Source organism: Aspergillus karnatakaensis (genome assembly GCF_047715665.1).
Source record: "Aspergillus karnatakaensis strain CBS 102800 unplaced genomic scaffold BJY04scaffold_23, whole genome shotgun sequence".
Lineage (NCBI taxonomy): Eukaryota > Fungi > Ascomycota > Eurotiomycetes > Eurotiales > Aspergillaceae > Aspergillus > Aspergillus karnatakaensis.
In genome coordinates, this window is record NW_027395735.1 from 257,447 (window position 1) to 273,157 (window position 15,711).

General features: G+C 52.1%; 6 protein-coding genes across 6 annotated transcripts; 4 read left to right on the forward strand and 2 right to left on the reverse strand.

Annotated features, from left to right (window-relative positions):
* Positions 1 to 445: 445 nt before the first annotated feature.
* BJY04DRAFT_218091 (zinc finger protein) lies at positions 446 to 1,339 on the forward strand (the record flags this gene model as incomplete). Its single annotated transcript, XM_073716233.1, has 1 exon — positions 446 to 1,339. One exon carries the CDS (start codon positions 446 to 448, stop codon positions 1,337 to 1,339), a length of 894 nt encoding a protein of 297 aa, XP_073571462.1.
* Positions 1,340 to 4,109: 2,770 nt separating this feature from the next.
* On the reverse strand, positions 4,110 to 5,931 carry BJY04DRAFT_207428 (amino acid permease/ SLC12A domain-containing protein; the record flags this gene model as incomplete). The annotated part of the gene is made up of 2 exons (XM_073713856.1): positions 4,110 to 5,292; positions 5,396 to 5,931. The coding sequence occupies 2 exons, from the start codon at positions 5,929 to 5,931 to the stop codon at positions 4,110 to 4,112; spliced, it is 1,719 nt and encodes a 572-aa protein (XP_073571463.1).
* Positions 5,932 to 6,580: 649 nt separating this feature from the next.
* BJY04DRAFT_227727 (aromatic ring-hydroxylating oxygenase subunit alpha) lies at positions 6,581 to 7,977 on the forward strand (the record flags this gene model as incomplete). Its single annotated transcript, XM_073718696.1, has 2 exons — positions 6,581 to 7,478; positions 7,527 to 7,977. The coding sequence occupies exons 1-2, from the start codon at positions 6,655 to 6,657 to the stop codon at positions 7,975 to 7,977; spliced, it is 1,275 nt and encodes a 424-aa protein (XP_073571464.1). The 5' UTR covers positions 6,581 to 6,654.
* Positions 7,978 to 8,498: 521 nt separating this feature from the next.
* BJY04DRAFT_207430 (putative C6 transcription factor) lies at positions 8,499 to 10,755 on the forward strand (the record flags this gene model as incomplete). Its single annotated transcript, XM_073713857.1, has 5 exons — positions 8,499 to 8,547; positions 8,583 to 8,716; positions 8,764 to 9,235; positions 9,290 to 10,200; positions 10,249 to 10,755. The coding sequence occupies 5 exons, from the start codon at positions 8,499 to 8,501 to the stop codon at positions 10,753 to 10,755; spliced, it is 2,073 nt and encodes a 690-aa protein (XP_073571465.1).
* Positions 10,756 to 11,571: 816 nt separating this feature from the next.
* Positions 11,572 to 14,363, forward strand: BJY04DRAFT_56163 (GcvT family protein). The gene has a single exon (XM_073720643.1). The coding sequence runs from the start codon at positions 11,727 to 11,729 to the stop codon at positions 14,292 to 14,294; it is 2,568 nt and encodes an 855-aa protein (XP_073571466.1). The 5' UTR covers positions 11,572 to 11,726; the 3' UTR covers positions 14,295 to 14,363.
* Positions 14,364 to 14,563: 200 nt separating this feature from the next.
* Positions 14,564 to 15,244, reverse strand: BJY04DRAFT_218095 (uncharacterized protein; the record flags this gene model as incomplete). Its single annotated transcript, XM_073716234.1, has 1 exon — positions 14,564 to 15,244. The coding sequence occupies one exon, from the start codon at positions 15,242 to 15,244 to the stop codon at positions 14,564 to 14,566; it is 681 nt and encodes a 226-aa protein (XP_073571467.1).
* Positions 15,245 to 15,711: the final 467 nt, after the last annotated feature.

Below are 15,711 nucleotides of genomic sequence, written 5' to 3' on the forward strand. Positions count from 1 at the left end.
CCAGCTCCAGCTCAACAATGCCGACCATGTCTGCTCTACACCATAAATCCATCCACGACACCGCCACGGAGGAGATTGAGTCATTCTACAATGGGACTCGCCATCGGCAAATCTGGGAAAGGTGTAAGCGATGCTCGGTCATAACAATGGGCCTTGTGCTCATACTCGGGTGTGTGGGATACTTCTTATGGGACTGGACCAGGAACATTACAGGGCCACATCAACTTGGTGAGCTCGCAGATTTTACAGATTGAGAGCCAGGAGGGAAGCCCTGAATGACCGGGATTATGCTAAACGTCTACATAATTTCTGTGTCGACCGGGTTGAGTGTCCGGAAAAGTTTGTTTTTGAAGCTGAGCTTGTTACATATCACTGAATCTGAGTCACCTCATTCTTTCATCCTCACTTTCTTCTTCTCTCTCTACAACCAAGATAAACCAAACAAATGATTGACACTCAGATAAAGCTCCGGCGCATTGGCGCTGGGTTCTGCGGAACAGTATGGGCGGCAGCAGACCACGACTCAGCATTCAAGCGAGAGGATGGCGGCCCAGAGAGGTCTCTGTCCAACGACTTTGAAATGCATCAGCGGATCGAGCGGAGTCTGAAAGAGATACTTCCTTACGACACGAAAAACCCCATTCCTCACATCCAGATCCCCGCTTGCTACGACCTATTTACTCCCACAAGTACGTGGTGGGGGGATAATCTCCAGTCTTTCCCTCAGGGCTATCAACCATGCACCATGATCCACGCACAGCGAATACCCCCGGTATCAAAAGGTGCCAGACGGCTTCTCACAGAACGGTATTGTCCAAAGCCACTGATATCCGAAATCATGACCAGCGACACCAATCGCGATTGCCTGATTAGACCCTACCTGGGTAGACGTCGGATCCAGACAACCTCTAGCCGCTCGAAGTTCCAGGCATTCTCACTACGAAATTACCCTTTACATCTGGATCAGATGGAGGAACCCGGTATACCGCGCGAGGACATTATTGGCTACGCACGGACGATGGCCGACGCCCTAGCCGTGATGCACTGGGTAGCGGAAGTCGATGGGAATGATGTCGAGTTTGTCCTTGCGGCGCCAAATAACAAGTCAGGGCAGACATGGTCGAATGTCTTGGGCAAGCACCAAATGTGGCTCTTGGACTTTGACCTTGTCCGCACGATAACACTGGATGAACAAGGGGTCGAACAGGCAGCTAAGGCTTTCTGCAAAAACGATCCTTTTTTTCCACGGCCGGCATCGCTGCTCTGGAGGGCGTTCAGTCAACAGTATCTAGCAACTAGTGCGCATTGCCTCACGGTAAAACATCCTTCAGTCACATAGCTGGTGGCATTGCCTGGATTGTTTATTCATTCAGTTGAAAAGTTGACGCAGGAATCTGGTAAAATTTCTGCATAACAGAAGAGTTCCCTCAGACACTATGACTCCTTTTCAACCGTTTTTCCATTCTTACCCCTACAAGAGAAATGACTCTTGCACTTGAAAACCCATGCTAGCCTCTCGGGTGATCTGGAATGCGCCATCGCAGATAACAACATCTACGTTGAGCCCCTTAACCACCTCGCCAGCAGTGCCCCTCCCAACCGGCGAATTTGTCGGCAGAGCAGATCCCTTTACAACACCAGGCGCATCCCTCAGCCTTGCAACAGTAGTCACCAAGTTTCAGATGGCATGTGGCTATCCACGGGTTTCAAATTGACCTTAGCCTGAGAAAGGGACATTGGCAGTAGGCGCGCCACGAGAAACACACGTACCTTGGTCTTCGAAGTGCTCTATCATCTGAGATTCACTTTGCATCTTGAGGCAGCAACTCCAGCAATTGTCGGGCTAGTGCGATCAGCTTCTATTCCAGCGGGCTATTAGGCGGACGGTTCGATCCAGGGAGCGCCTACAAATTCGTACGCGTACTGTTTTTGGACGGATAGGTTAGTGAGTGGATGTACGTATCCAGGATTGATGCTTACCATGTTATCAGGACAGGCTGACTTGCCTGGCATGCACCCTCTGAGGCACGTGTACCGCTCCGGTTGATCTACCTCCGTCAGGAGGTACATGTTCGGTACGCCGAAGGCACCGGACAGAAGGGTGGTCAGGGTTTAGAGAACGGAGGCGCGCATTGTGGCTTGTAATTGCAGAATTTCGAGACAAAATGATGTGATTCAAGAATGAGGACGAGCTATCGTACTTATAATCTGGCTGTGACGGCATTAGAATTGTGGTCAGATTGACATCCTCTGAAGATTAGGGTTCAGTCTTGACATCACTTGCTTTGCAGGTGATCTGATGACAGACCACTATCCCACTCAAAGTTATGACTGCGACCATGTGGTCGGTAAAGCAACACTACTTGGATCTTTGACCGCTTCATCTAATGTAGGCGCTTGAGTGATGATGTGGCTGACCGTAACTCGGTATAACTTCACCATGGTTACAACGCAGTCGGCCATTCAACCTTATGCATAGAATGGTCAAGCCTTCTCTTGAACAGTGAGGACGGCAAAAGGTGGGAATCCACAGCCAGTGTCGATCCTCCAGGTGCTTTTGCTAAACCTAATGCAGCTCTATATCCTGACCCCTTATCGCCAATGTATCTCTCTCCTCGGCTATGAATTCTCTCCACCCGGGTCCGCACGGCTCCCATTTCCTCCATACGACTCACAGCTGTACTAAAGATATTCTCTCGAGTCTGATCGCGATACACGGTGTTGAACTTCCAATTCTCTGCGAGCTTTGGCGAGAGCGTCTTCCGGAACACGCCGGCAATGTGCTACCGACGAGAAGAGCGAATTTAAAGGCGCTGTTGTCATCATGTTAGTATGCTTGCATCGTACCAATTGTTATGCGAAGAGTTAAAGCAACCCTACTCTCCAGCACCACAGTCGCAAGAAGTTAATTCTTATAATCGGGCTAGGAGCCGAAGATGAAACATCCTATGGGCCAGTAGACACCGATCTTTTCGAAGCTTTATTCTGTGATCCATGGCAGTATCTCCTTCAAGCGAGTTGATAGCCTTCGCTGTCCCTCCTAGGGTATGAAATTTCCACGCTGCGGAGAGGGGTTCCCAGAGCGGTTCTGTTCCCATCAACTCCATGCTCTTGCCATGGGACACGGCCATACCTCCCGAAACACCCGCCCAAGTTGCTCAATCCCGCAGTCCGGTGTCCGCCACCCAGCCGTGTTGTTATAGAACCGAACACCTCACCATATGGTCTCCTTGCCACAGCCTGGGACATTCGTCAGCGCATCGAGATGTTGTAGGCCATGCCAGTGACGGATCAAATCATCGCAATCGCTTTCGTCTTCCGAATAGAGTCGGTCCGCTCGCTAGTTCTCCGGTGCCGAATCTGTTCGCTGTGCCGTCCATACGCATGGGCCCGGTTGGAAAAGATCCTGGTATTCGTATATGTTCCACGGAGAGTATGTTTCCCTGTTGGGATGCGTGCAGGTCTCGTCGCGGTAGTCGAGGCGTATAACGCGGGGACGTCGACAGCTGAGCCGGGCGTACACGGTCGCGGACGGTTACGGAGGGAGAAGCGAGGCAACAGCCGTGTTGAGGCTACGACATTCATTGAAGTTTCTTGGCTGTCAGTGCGCTGGGGTGCCATAAGGATCTGAGAGGAAAAGTGAGCTTCATGAGCTCGGTGTGATGGAGTAGGATTCTCCGCACCGAGCTCGCGGGAGCTTCCCCGCAACAGGGCACGTGATCGGTTCATGGGCCGTGTCCGGCTTGGCGGCGATAACTGTCGATGGACTCTGAGTCTGTGTTGATGCGCTGTTCTCGGGCTTTCGCTGTTAGTTTCTCCTATTCGAGATACAAACCGCGGCGTAATATGTGCCTCTGCTTTTGTACGAGAATGAAGCGGAGTTTCCGGTTGAGAGTGGTTATCTATGTGAAGCAATGCGGAGATATATTCCTGACGGTTGGAATGACTGACCAAGATATGAGAGGAAGTAGCAAGATTTTTTCTTTGTCTACTCACTTTCTCGAGTCTCTTAGATTACAGTCTCAACCTTGATACAACACATGATTTCTCAACAGATAAATACAAGATTAAGATATGAGCAGTGAGGGTTAAGTCCGAAAGCAGACTACCTAGCTTCCATCCCCAGCCTGTCTGTTTTTTCTTCCAGGGAGAAACGAAAACACTTCCCCCCAGAAAGTCGTCACCGGCTCGCGGAGCGACAGCGCCTCCTCATAAGCAGTCACCTGTGGTGCTTCCCAATGCAGATCCAGTTCGTGTGGTCGCAGCAGCTTCGTTCGCTTCAGCAACTTCCATCCGGTGAAAGTGACTGCTGCCACGATCAGCATGGTGTAATGGGTGAAGAAAGAAGTCACATCCCAAGGCTTGAAGCTTGCGTATCCGTAGCATGTCACAATTGTTATCATCCATGCCAGTCCGATGTACGCGCACCAGGGTTGAAACCAACCGCGGTAGGGAAGAGTCGTCCGGTCAAATCCTTGGGCTGTACATGCTCGATAGAACCAGATGAAGGTCACACACATCACGATATAGTCAATGATTCCAGCCGCAGTGGTCAGATTGATCAGCCATGAAAGTACCGACGCGGAACTATCCGAGAGCTGCAGGAATGAGAGACAGGCAAACAGCATGGTCACTGCAAAGCAGTACACCGGAATGCCTTGTTTCGTGCATTTCTTGAAGATGCGTGGGGCGCGACCGTCAATAGCCAGTCCATATAGCGTCCTAGTAGCGCAATACGTGTACGTGTTGCCGGCGGAGAAAATCGTCGTCACTAAAAGGGCATTGATAAGGTGCGGTAGGGCTTGGATCTCGAGGTTGCGCATGGCGATCACGTACGGCGAAGCGGCCGCCGTCCCAGAGCCATCTCCAGCAAGCGCATGGACAAGAGACGGGTCGTTGTATGCTACAACAATGCCGCAGCATAGGGCACCACCGACAAAGAACACCCCGAAGCGCCAGTATACGGTTTTGAAGGCGTTTTTAATATAGATGCGTGGGTATTTCGCCTCGGCGGCTACCATGGATACGTATTCAGGGCCAACGCAGGTAAAGGATGCTGACCAGAGTGCCGCAAGGAAGCCTTCGAAGCGGCCTAAGGTGCCCGTTGAGAGGTGCTCGTGGAATGCGCCAGGGGAGTCCCAATACCGGAAGCCGTATGCGTCGCCTTGGGGATTGCCGCCAACCATGGTCACGAAGGTGAAGAAAAAAAGGATTAGTATCAGGATGACCTTACCACTGGATAGCCAGAATTCGGCCTCACCGTAGGCTCGGACGGCTAGGATGTTCAAGCAACTGGGAGAGAAAGAATGTTAGCAACATTCAGCTAGCCTCTCTCAAGACAGCATTGGAACGACGAGAAGAATTGGCCGTAAGAGGGTAGCCATGGGGAGCTCACGCGTAGAGAACGATGCATGCCGCACAGACAGCAGCAACCGGGATATTGTCACTCCAAAAGGATAGTACCAGGTTTAGTGCAGTGATCTCAAAAGGAACCAGCAGGGCTTCATAGAAGTAGAAGTTCCACCCGGCCATAAACCCAAACGCCTCGTCCACCCACTTGCCTGCCAGTCGGATGAACGCACCGCTGATGGGCATGTACGTGGACATCTCAGCAACGCAGTTGTTCACGAGGGACAACATGCAGCTGTAGATAAAGTACGCCAGCAGCAAACTCCCAGGACCTGCATTGTTTAGACCCTCGCCGATACTGACGAATAGGGCTGTGCCGATAGAACCCCCAATCGCTATCAGCTGGATCTGACGATTCTCGAGTCTTCGGTGTAGACCGCTTTCTTCGGTGCCATGCTCGGCGACGTGGCCGGGAGGGGAGGACGCCAGTGAGGATGCAGCATTGTTGTTGGTAGGCTTTTCCGAATTCTTCGCTTGGGTATCGATGGCTGAATGCGGTTGGTGGTCTTGTTTAGTTGACATCTTGGTGGCACAGATGACAAGTTTGTTCAGAGTTTCAGACAATGTTGGGATTGAGAGTACAGATTACACAATAAGACAATCTGGGACACAGTACTACATCTACTATAGCATGTAGAAGGGCTTATAGAGGCTGTGGCCTATGATGAAAGCGGGGATAGTTTCAGAAGACAGTACTATAGAGTCCTATAGTCGGGGTAACTATGTAATTCAAGGATAACCATTGGACCGATGCATCTCTTTCTTCATCAGGCTTAGTGAAGCTGGCCTCAGAGCAAATGATATTCTTATCTTTGCCTCTAAGCATTAAGGGTTTCAAGTAGGAGCAATGATCGCTGCCCGGGGCCGTCTGAGACGCCACGCCGGCGGTTCGGGAGACGAACCGTGTGCCGGTCCACCCACTCCGACACGGACAGCAAACACACACGGTTCAGGTTCTTTGTCTATCTTGAAGGATGAGAATCGTGCCAGGCTCGTGATCCGTTCCTCTGATACCAACCTCCGGTGGCGTCGGGAGGACGAACGGTTCGGTCGCTATCGTGGTCTGGACTGAGGTCAAGATGAGGTTGTCAAAGTGTAGGACCAAAGAATGGATTTCTATATCAAGGTCTTTGAGTCCACAGAGATAACAGAATCTTCATCAGAGTTTCATCTCCAGAAACATCATAACTTCATTGCATATCTTGCAGTCAACTTCATACATTTCTTATACTACTGCACCCCACAATGGCCTCTCTATTAAGCTACCTTGGAGTCGGCGGGTCTGCAAAGGCAGCCGACGAGACTAAAAACGCTACTCGCGCCCTACCTGCCTCGTGGTATACGTCACAGGAGATGTTCGAGCTAGAGCGCCGCGCTATCTTCTCCCGAAAGTGGCTCTTGACGACACACAAGCTGCGTCTCATCAACACCGGTGACTGGCTGAAGTACGAGATTGGAGGGTTCGAGTTCATCCTTGTCAAAGACCGCCAAGGAGAGATCAACGCTTTCCACAATGTCTGCCGCCACCGTGCTTTTCCTGTTGTTACTGAAGAGGGTGGTTCCGCTCGCATCTTCGCTTGCAAGTACCACGGCTGGTCCTACGGATTGAACGGCAAGCTGGCAAAAGCTCCGGGGTACCAGGATCTAGATGGCTTCGATAAGAGCAAGAACGGACTTCTTCCGATCCATGTGCATGTCGACCACAATGGGTTTATCTGGGTCAACATGGACGCAAAGGAGAAGCCGGAAATTGCGTGGGATGACGACTTCAAGGGGATCGACCGACAGCCCCGGATGGACTATGTCAACTGGGATGACTACTCCTTTGACCATGCGTGGGAGATTGAAGCCGACTACAACTGGAAGATCGGATCCGACAACTACAACGAGTGCTACCACTGCTTGACCACACACCCTGATCTTCCATCGATTGCCGACCTACACAGCTACTCGGTCGACACCAAGGACGGCAGCATCATCCACGATGCGAAGAATACCCCCGAGCAGATTGAGAAGGGGTTGAAGATTGCTAGCACCTACTACTTCCCCAATGCCTCCATGAATGTCTCGTAAGTCATCCATTATCTGAAAAGGAAGAGCAGTAGCTAACGAATCAGCCCCAACTTCTTCTTTATGCAGCGATTCGTGCCCGTCGGCCCTGCCAAATCGATCGTCAAGTACGAGGTCTACCGCAACAAGAGCGCCAGCGACGACGATTTTGACAAGGTCAACGCGATGTACAAGCGGGTGATGAATGAGGACAAGTACCTCTGCACTCTTGCACAGAAGAACCTCAATGCAGGTGTCTTTGTCAACGGAGAGCTCCACCCCGAGAAGGAGAAGGGCCCACTGTACTTCCAGAAGTCTGTGCGGGAAACCGTGCTCGAGCACTTTGCCAAAGAGGAGAAGGCCGGACAAGAGATCTGGCCTGCGCGACAGAACGTCCCCAAGGAGGCGACGACGAGTGCGAAAGATTCGGAGTTCTGCTCGAGTCTGAGTTGCAATCCCAATGGGGGCGAGTGCTGCTCCTCGCTGGGGGCAGCACGACCAGCAGCGGTTGCTTGGTAGATCGTGGTGGATGACTAGAATTCTTTGTTTCTGCGAGCGTTGTGTTGTATTTCATGATTAATAATTTCTTAATGATTAGCGTCTTATGATGAAGCCAGATTGATCCCCGCAAGTAGTGAAGAATGAAAGTCGGGCGTTTTCCGTGCCCTGTACCCGAGGAGAATCTCATCCTTTCCAACAGACCCACGCCTATCTCAAGATAATAACCACCGTCTGCTATTGGCGGAAGATAGGAAACAGCTGTCTCTGTTCCTGTGACTAACTGTGTATGGACAAGTGGCTGAATGTCTATTCGCTTTCCAGACATGGCAAAGACATCCAGAGCACAGTCGACCCCGCATGCCCGTGGCTGGTCCATGCGCAACTGCCGTCATCATCCTGAGGGCCCTCCCTCGTTCACCTCTTTCTCCTTCATTCTCATTGCTCCAGACTGCTTCTAGCGCCTTAAGCATTCTTTGGTCGCGGATCACCCGCAGAACGTCCTTCTTAATTCATACCGCTTCGCTTGGAGAATCAGTGATATGACGCCGCAAGAGGGAGGCCGTCGACGGCTTCGCTCAAATCATGCTTGTATCAACTGCAGGTTCGCTTCCTTATCTCAAGAGCAAGTACTCCGCTGACAGATTACAGGCGAAAAAAGACACGCTGTCCAGGGGAGAAACCGGCGTGCTCGTGCTGTGTGCGGCTGGGCCAACAGTGCTCCTACGCAGCTGCTGGGGGTTCAACAAGCGGCCCAAGTGTATGTTGTCTCGACAGCGAAGCCAGATTCTGCTGATGATCTTTTAGAAAGACCGAATAGCAGAGCTGGAGGAGAAGGTCAATCAGATCCTGCGAGGGGCCGCTCACCAGCAGGAACGACAGGTGCAAGAAGAAGCGCCCGAGTTTTCATCGGTGATTTCGCATGGAGACGGCAGTTACCCACAGGAGAGCGCCTTCCCTTCGATATTTGGTCTCGACGATGCGAGTCCGCAGGCTTCATCGCTTTTTATCGCCAAAGCGATAGACATCTATCTGGAATGTTGTCACCGACAACCGGTCTGGTGCCTGAATATTAAGGAGCTCGGTAATATCGAGTCTCACCCTGAAGAGCTTATCTGCAGTATTTTGGCATTAACTATGCGATTCGCCCGAGACCCTGACCAAGGGAAGCGCTATGCAGATAGCGCAAAGAGCTTGATAATGCTGCGCATTGCGAACGGATCAGTAGAGTTGGCAACGATTGAGAGTCTTTGCTTGCTTGCGTACTCTTCATTCATTGGTGAGCAGCATCCATGCCAAAAAGAGAATACGCGACCGTACTGACTGCCTCCAGATGGGTATTTGCAACAAGGCCGCTTCTACCTCGGACTGGGCCTACAGCTCTGCCGCGCTGCGATGCTCGACACCGAGGCAGCATATACGCGTGAAGATCGACAAGGCGAGCAGAAGAAACGCCTATTCTGGAGTCTGCAGCTACTTGAACAGTCATACGGCCGACAGTCTGGCCTGCTTAACATCCCGACCGCAACATGGAGACCCCCTCATCTTCCCCCTGGCCACCGAGAACCTGAAAGAGACCCATCATCTAAGCCACCCCCCGTTCCTAGAGACACTGTTGGATGCTCCTCACCTGAAGACACCGGAATATGGACCATGTCAATATACTTCGGTTGGGTCTGGAGCAAAGTCCGAGCATACGTATCGGATTGTGCCAACAATCGCCTGACAGAACCCTGGAGACACGAGTCAATGTACTCTGTAGTTCTGTCGGATCTTACAGAAATCGAAAACAGCACCTCGCTTTGCCACAGATACGATCATGTACAATTTTATCGACGTACAGCAGACGATCTCGCCCGGAATCGAGCGTACTGGGTTCCATGGGTAAAGCTGCAGTTTATGTACCACGCCATCCTCACCGTCCTCAACCATCCATTCCTTTACATAATAGCATCTCAGCACAATCCCAACCTTGCGATCCCCAACAGCTTCTGGAGACGCTCTTCGGAGCTCGTGCTTTTGCACGCCACCTGGATAGTCCGACTAATCGACATGGTGTCTGAAAAGCAAGTGCGACTCACAGACCCATTTTTTGGCCACGTTGCAGCGATTGCTGCCAGCGTTCAGCTTTATTATTGCTGTGCCGATGACCCTCGACTGAAATACAAGTCACGGGCAGACCTCGCCAAGTGCACTGACTTTCTCCGGTCTTTTGTCCCTTTCTCGCGAGCCTGTGACGTACTAGTAGGTTCTTTTTCTTTCAAAAAGATGAATTGCACTAACATTTCACAGAGTCAAAAACTAGATGAGCTGACCCGTATTGCCTCCGGGTCTGATAACATTGACCTCGATGATTGGGTCCCGTCCAAGATCCACCTCAATATTCCCCTCATGTGGGATATTCTGCAGTTTAACGTGTCTGATGAAACGCCAGGCAGCGAGGGGCTCCTGCACCGCTCTCTCGTGCCCACTGCCATGGTCACCGGAGCTCAGGAAGTCTCCAATCTTGATATCATCGTTACTGCTTCGCCTGAAGTGAGTGTGAACACGACCGACGGTGGGCAAGCAGTTCCAATGCCACTATACCGGAGCCCAACAACAGCAACGGCTGAATCACTCCGCCAAACAAGCCTCCGGGACAATTTGATTGCCCCAATTGATAGTCTTATGTCCAACACCCCTTGGCTGTGGGCAGATTCCGCCCAGTTTGCAAACATGGACGATGTTGAGTATAACAACGCAGCACCAGTAATTGGGGATGTCGAGGGATCGGCGTGGTGGAACCTTGGGAATCTATAATCACGCAAACGACAGATTTAGCAAATTCTGTTCCTCCTACAGACTACAATAGTGGTAGTTCGGCAATCGAGACCAACCGCCAAGGTCAACATCCAAAGCGACACCAACGAACCATATGCGGCAGACAGTTCAGGGCAGCGTTCCAGTTCGAATCAGGCACACGAGTATCCAAGCGCCAGGCCCGTTCCAATTCCTAAAAGCAGCAACGATTCCTTTCCAACGCAACCCATCCCAATGCAATCTCCCGCATGAAGCGCTTGTTGACTATATCTAGGCTATAATGATAAACACACTGCCGACCACAGTGACAGAGAGGCAAAGGCGTCAGACCGCTGTGTCAGCCTTTGTCAGCTCCTCTGGTCCAACGCGCCACTTATCCTGCTCAAATTTGGGAGCCAAGTTGACTCAAGGCTCTGTAAGTGTCCTTTATCTCGTGCTATTGGGGAAAGATAAACTTCACAAGTACTACAGGTGCTCGAACACCATAAAGGAGATTGATGTTCCGTGGTCTTCAACCGGCAGAGTTTATCGTACGAATGGGAGAGGTGGAAAGTATCGCAGGATCCTGAACCATGGTAGACAACAAACGTCGTCAGCTGTCAGGATAGCATTTCCAGGGATCTGCGGGGAAAATCACACGGACGTAATCAGGAGACAATAATAGCAACCCAAGAGAGGCAACCTGGAACTGATGCCCCAATCAGGAATGATGCGCAACGGCTCGCAACCGTGTGCTTCCGACTCGCCCGGCTGCGCCTTATCGTAGTCTAGACCCCCCAACCCTAACCCCGGCTCGGATCGGCCATGGCTATCTTTCATCCAACACGGTCCACGAACCGATCTCTCAGAGCGGGGGAGGGAGGGAGGGGTAGTGAGTAGTTCTGTAGCAGTGATAGCTATAGCTATAGCTATACCACAACTCCCAGCATGAACGAATCAATTCCAGTCCAATCGATATCATACTCTACACCATGTCACAACCACAATCCCAACGCGTCATTATCATCGGCGCCGGCATCGTCGGTGCAAACCTCGCAGACGAGCTTCTCACCCTCGGATGGCGAAACATCACAGTCATCGAACAAGGCCCCCTCGCCCTCCCTGGGGGCTCAACATCGCACGCACCGGGATTAGTCTTCCAAACCTCACCCTCAAAGACAATGACAAAATTCGCGCAATATACAGTGCAGAAACTCCTCTCGATTGAAAAAGACGGCGAGAACTGCTTCAACCAACTTGGTGGGCTAGAGGTCGCGACTACACCGGAACGAATCGAGGAATTGAAACGGAAGCACGGATACGCCAGTTCTTGGGGCGTGGACGCGAGACTTGTCAACAGGGAAGAGTGTCTTGAGTTATATCCATGGCTGAACAAAGATGCGGTTCTAGGAGGACTACACATACCCAGCGACGGGCTTGCATTAGCTGCTCGCGCAACGCAGATTCTCATTGAGCGGACACAGGCAGCCGGCGTGCAGTATCTCCCACACACGCCGGTAACGGGCATTGAGCACAGCGGTGGAAAAATAACAGGAGTAACGACACCGAATGGCTTCATCTCCGCGGATCTAGTCGTCTCATGCGCTGGCTTCTGGGGCGTCGAAGTCGGCGCAATGGCTGGTGTCTCGATCCCGCTATTACCACTGGCACATCAATATGCGAAGACGACGCCGATAAAGGAACACGCGAACCGGGATGTGAACGGCAGGATAAATGGGAAGAATGCGACGCTGCCGATCCTCCGGCATCAGGACCAGGATCTTTACTACCGTGAACACGGAGATCGGTATGGGATTGGGTACTATGGGCATAAGCCGATGCCTGTTGTTGCGGGATCGCTTGGGTTGACGCCGAAGGATGTGGACGAGAAGAACATGCCTTCGAGGTTGGAGTTCACGGTTGAGGATTTCCAGCCGGCGTGGGAGGAGACGCAGAATTTGCTTCCTGCGTTACGGGATGCAGAGATTGACGACGGGTTTAATGGGGTCTTCTCATTTACGCCTGATGGGGGACCGCTGATCGGAGAGGCGCCGAATCTTGATGGGTTCTATGTCGCCGAGGCAGTCTGGGTCACGCACTCGGCTGGTGTGGCGAGAGCTCTCGCGGAGGCATTGACGCGTGGGTGGTCGACGGTTGATATTTCCGAGTGCGAGCTCTCGCGGTTTGAGGATGTACAGCTTAACAGGGAGTACGTCTCGGAGACATCACAGCAGAACTTCGTCGAGATCTATGATATTCTGCACCCGCTACAACCGCGTGAATCACCTCGAGGTCTCCGCACTAGTCCCTTCTATCAGCGACAGAGGGAGCTTGGTGCTGTGTTCATGGAGCTCGGGGGCTGGGAAAGGCCGTTTTGGTATGAGTCGAATGCACATCTTGTCAGGTCACTTCGGGCACAATGGAGGCCTGTGGAGCGAGATCCGTGGTCGAATCAGTTTTACTCCCCCGTTACAGCTGTTGAGGCATGGAAGACTCGGAATGCAGTCGCGATGTATGATATGACATCGTTCCATCGCTTTATCGTTTCTGGCCCTGGCGCAACAGCTCTCCTGGAATGGCTGACCACAGGAGATGTAGCTAGCCTGCAGACCGGAGCCATTCTCCATACACTCCTACTGAACAATAACGCCGGCATCCGAAGCGATATCTTCATCACCAAGCTTTCCACCAACAAATTCCAAATCGGTGCCAACACAGCAACAGACCTCACATATCTAACCCGTGAAGCGCGCTCCCACACCGAGAGCTCGGCTCAGGAATTCGTCACCGTGCGGGAAATCACCGGAGGCACATGCTGTCTTGGGCTCTGGGGCCCTCGCGCCCTTGATGTGCTCGCTCCAATAACCTCAACCGACCTCTCAAACTCGTCTTTACCCTACATGCATTCAAAAAATACAACAATAGCCAGCATCCCCGTGATACTGTTCCGAAAGTCCTACCTTGGAGAATTCGGTTGGGAGATCCAGACGTCTGCCGACCACGGCCAACGACTCTGGGATGTGATATGTGCAGCTGGGAAGAACCACGGTCTTATACCCGCCGGCAGAGCGGCATTCAACGCTCTGAGAATTGAAAAGGGGTATAGAACATATGGCGCCGACCTGAGCACCGAGCACGATCCATACGAAGCAGGCCTTGCGTCTTTAATCTCCGAATCGAAACTCAAAGGCAACACCGACTTTGTTGGTAAGGCAGCGTTACAGGCGCGCTCAAAACAAGCACTCACACGTCGTCATCGGTGTCTGATTATCGACGATGGGAAGTCGATGGTCATGGGCAAGGAGCCGGTGTTTATCGGGGAGAAAGCCGTGGGGTATGTCACCACTGCGGCCTTTGGGTTTAGCATTCGGAAGCCGGTGGCGTGGGCTTGGTTACCGGCAGGTGTAAAGGATGGAGAGGGGGTTGATGTTGAGTATTTTGGGAGGAGGATCAGGGCGACGGTTGCGTCGGGGGCGGTATTCGATCCGGAGGATAGGAGGCTAACGGGCAGTGGAGAGAAGGGGGTTGACTACCAGCGGCCAGTTAGGGCTGTTTTGTAGAACGGCTAAGCGTGTTGCAATGATCCTGATGACCTTTTGTAGCGTTAGGCTGAATCTGAATTGACTCTTTCCGGCTTTGTATCCAAGGGGGAATAAAGAGGTATGGAATGTGTGGCATAGTCTAGCTAACAGCCACCTTAGCCTGGATGTCCTAGAAAGACAGCCATTGGCAGCGATGCCCAGGACCTAATTTCTGAGTAGAACATATAAGAAATTGTCCAACCCGTGTCCCCGACCATCGAAGTAGGCCTCCGTGCTCATATACCACTCTACAAATCCGGATCTTCCACGTCCGGTAGTGGCTGGGGACGGTCAGGATCGTACTCCGGTGTCGGTGGCCGATCGCATGATAGATTCAACGTTGCCTCGCTTCTAGCCAAGTCGGCGTACCCAAAGTCCACACCTGCGCCTGCAAACAATGCGCCCAAGACCAGGTCGTCGGGCAGAACAGTTGAATTCACTCTGTACACACTGCATCTGATCTCTTTGAGATCCGGGAACCATTGTTTCTTGAAATCCTCCACCCGGATCGTTTGTGCAAAGGTCACCAAACCCGCTGATCGTTCCTCCATGTCACAATACGTGCCATGGGCAAAATGCAGTGAGGTAATGCTCGCCGGGAGAAGGTGCAGTAGCGGAGGAGGCAGTTCATATGACACGTCATACCACTGGCTTGCGTCGAGAAATAGGTGTCGCAGAGCCGTAAATTCGCGAAAGTTCGGCACTGGCGCCCAACGTTCCCAGCGAGGCGGATTACCACGAATTGGAAAGAGACCCGCCAAGCGTAGATCGAGGTGCAGGTACTCGAGTGTCTCGCGGTGGTGCGACAGGTAGTGGTGCGCGGCTTCGGGGGTAAAGTGGTTTCTCCATGCAGCCTCGGGGCAGCACTCAAGTGGCGATGTGTAAGGGACGCAACCTCGTATTTGAAACTGCGGAGATAATTGCAACATGCAAGCAGGCCCTCGAGATCTCTACTGTGGAGTCTGCTATGTGTAATGCTGAGGCACTCGAGGTTGCGTAGCGAAAATGGCGGAGTACCAATGCTGGGCTCCGGTACAATGCCACCGCACATGTGAAGATTGAGTGTCCGAATGCCTGAGAATATCTCTAACGGGCTGGGGAACTCATAGCCAAGGTGGAAATGTTTAGTATACCAGGCTGCGTAGGAGTGGTTCACAATATCCAACGTCTGCAGTGGTAGGCTGGAGACTCCAAGGGCCTGTAGTTTAGCCCACCGAAGGCGCACGCCCCATCTTAATTGGATACTGCAGTGCCGGAGAGTTGGTAATAAGGCGATTCAAAAAGATACCAAATCATTCCTTGATAGGTTTTTCTTGTCTTTGAGTGCCAATGCGCGTGCGGCAATTCCGAAGGGCAGCTTCCGCTTCTTCCTCAGTCACAGTTTCAAAGAGGTACG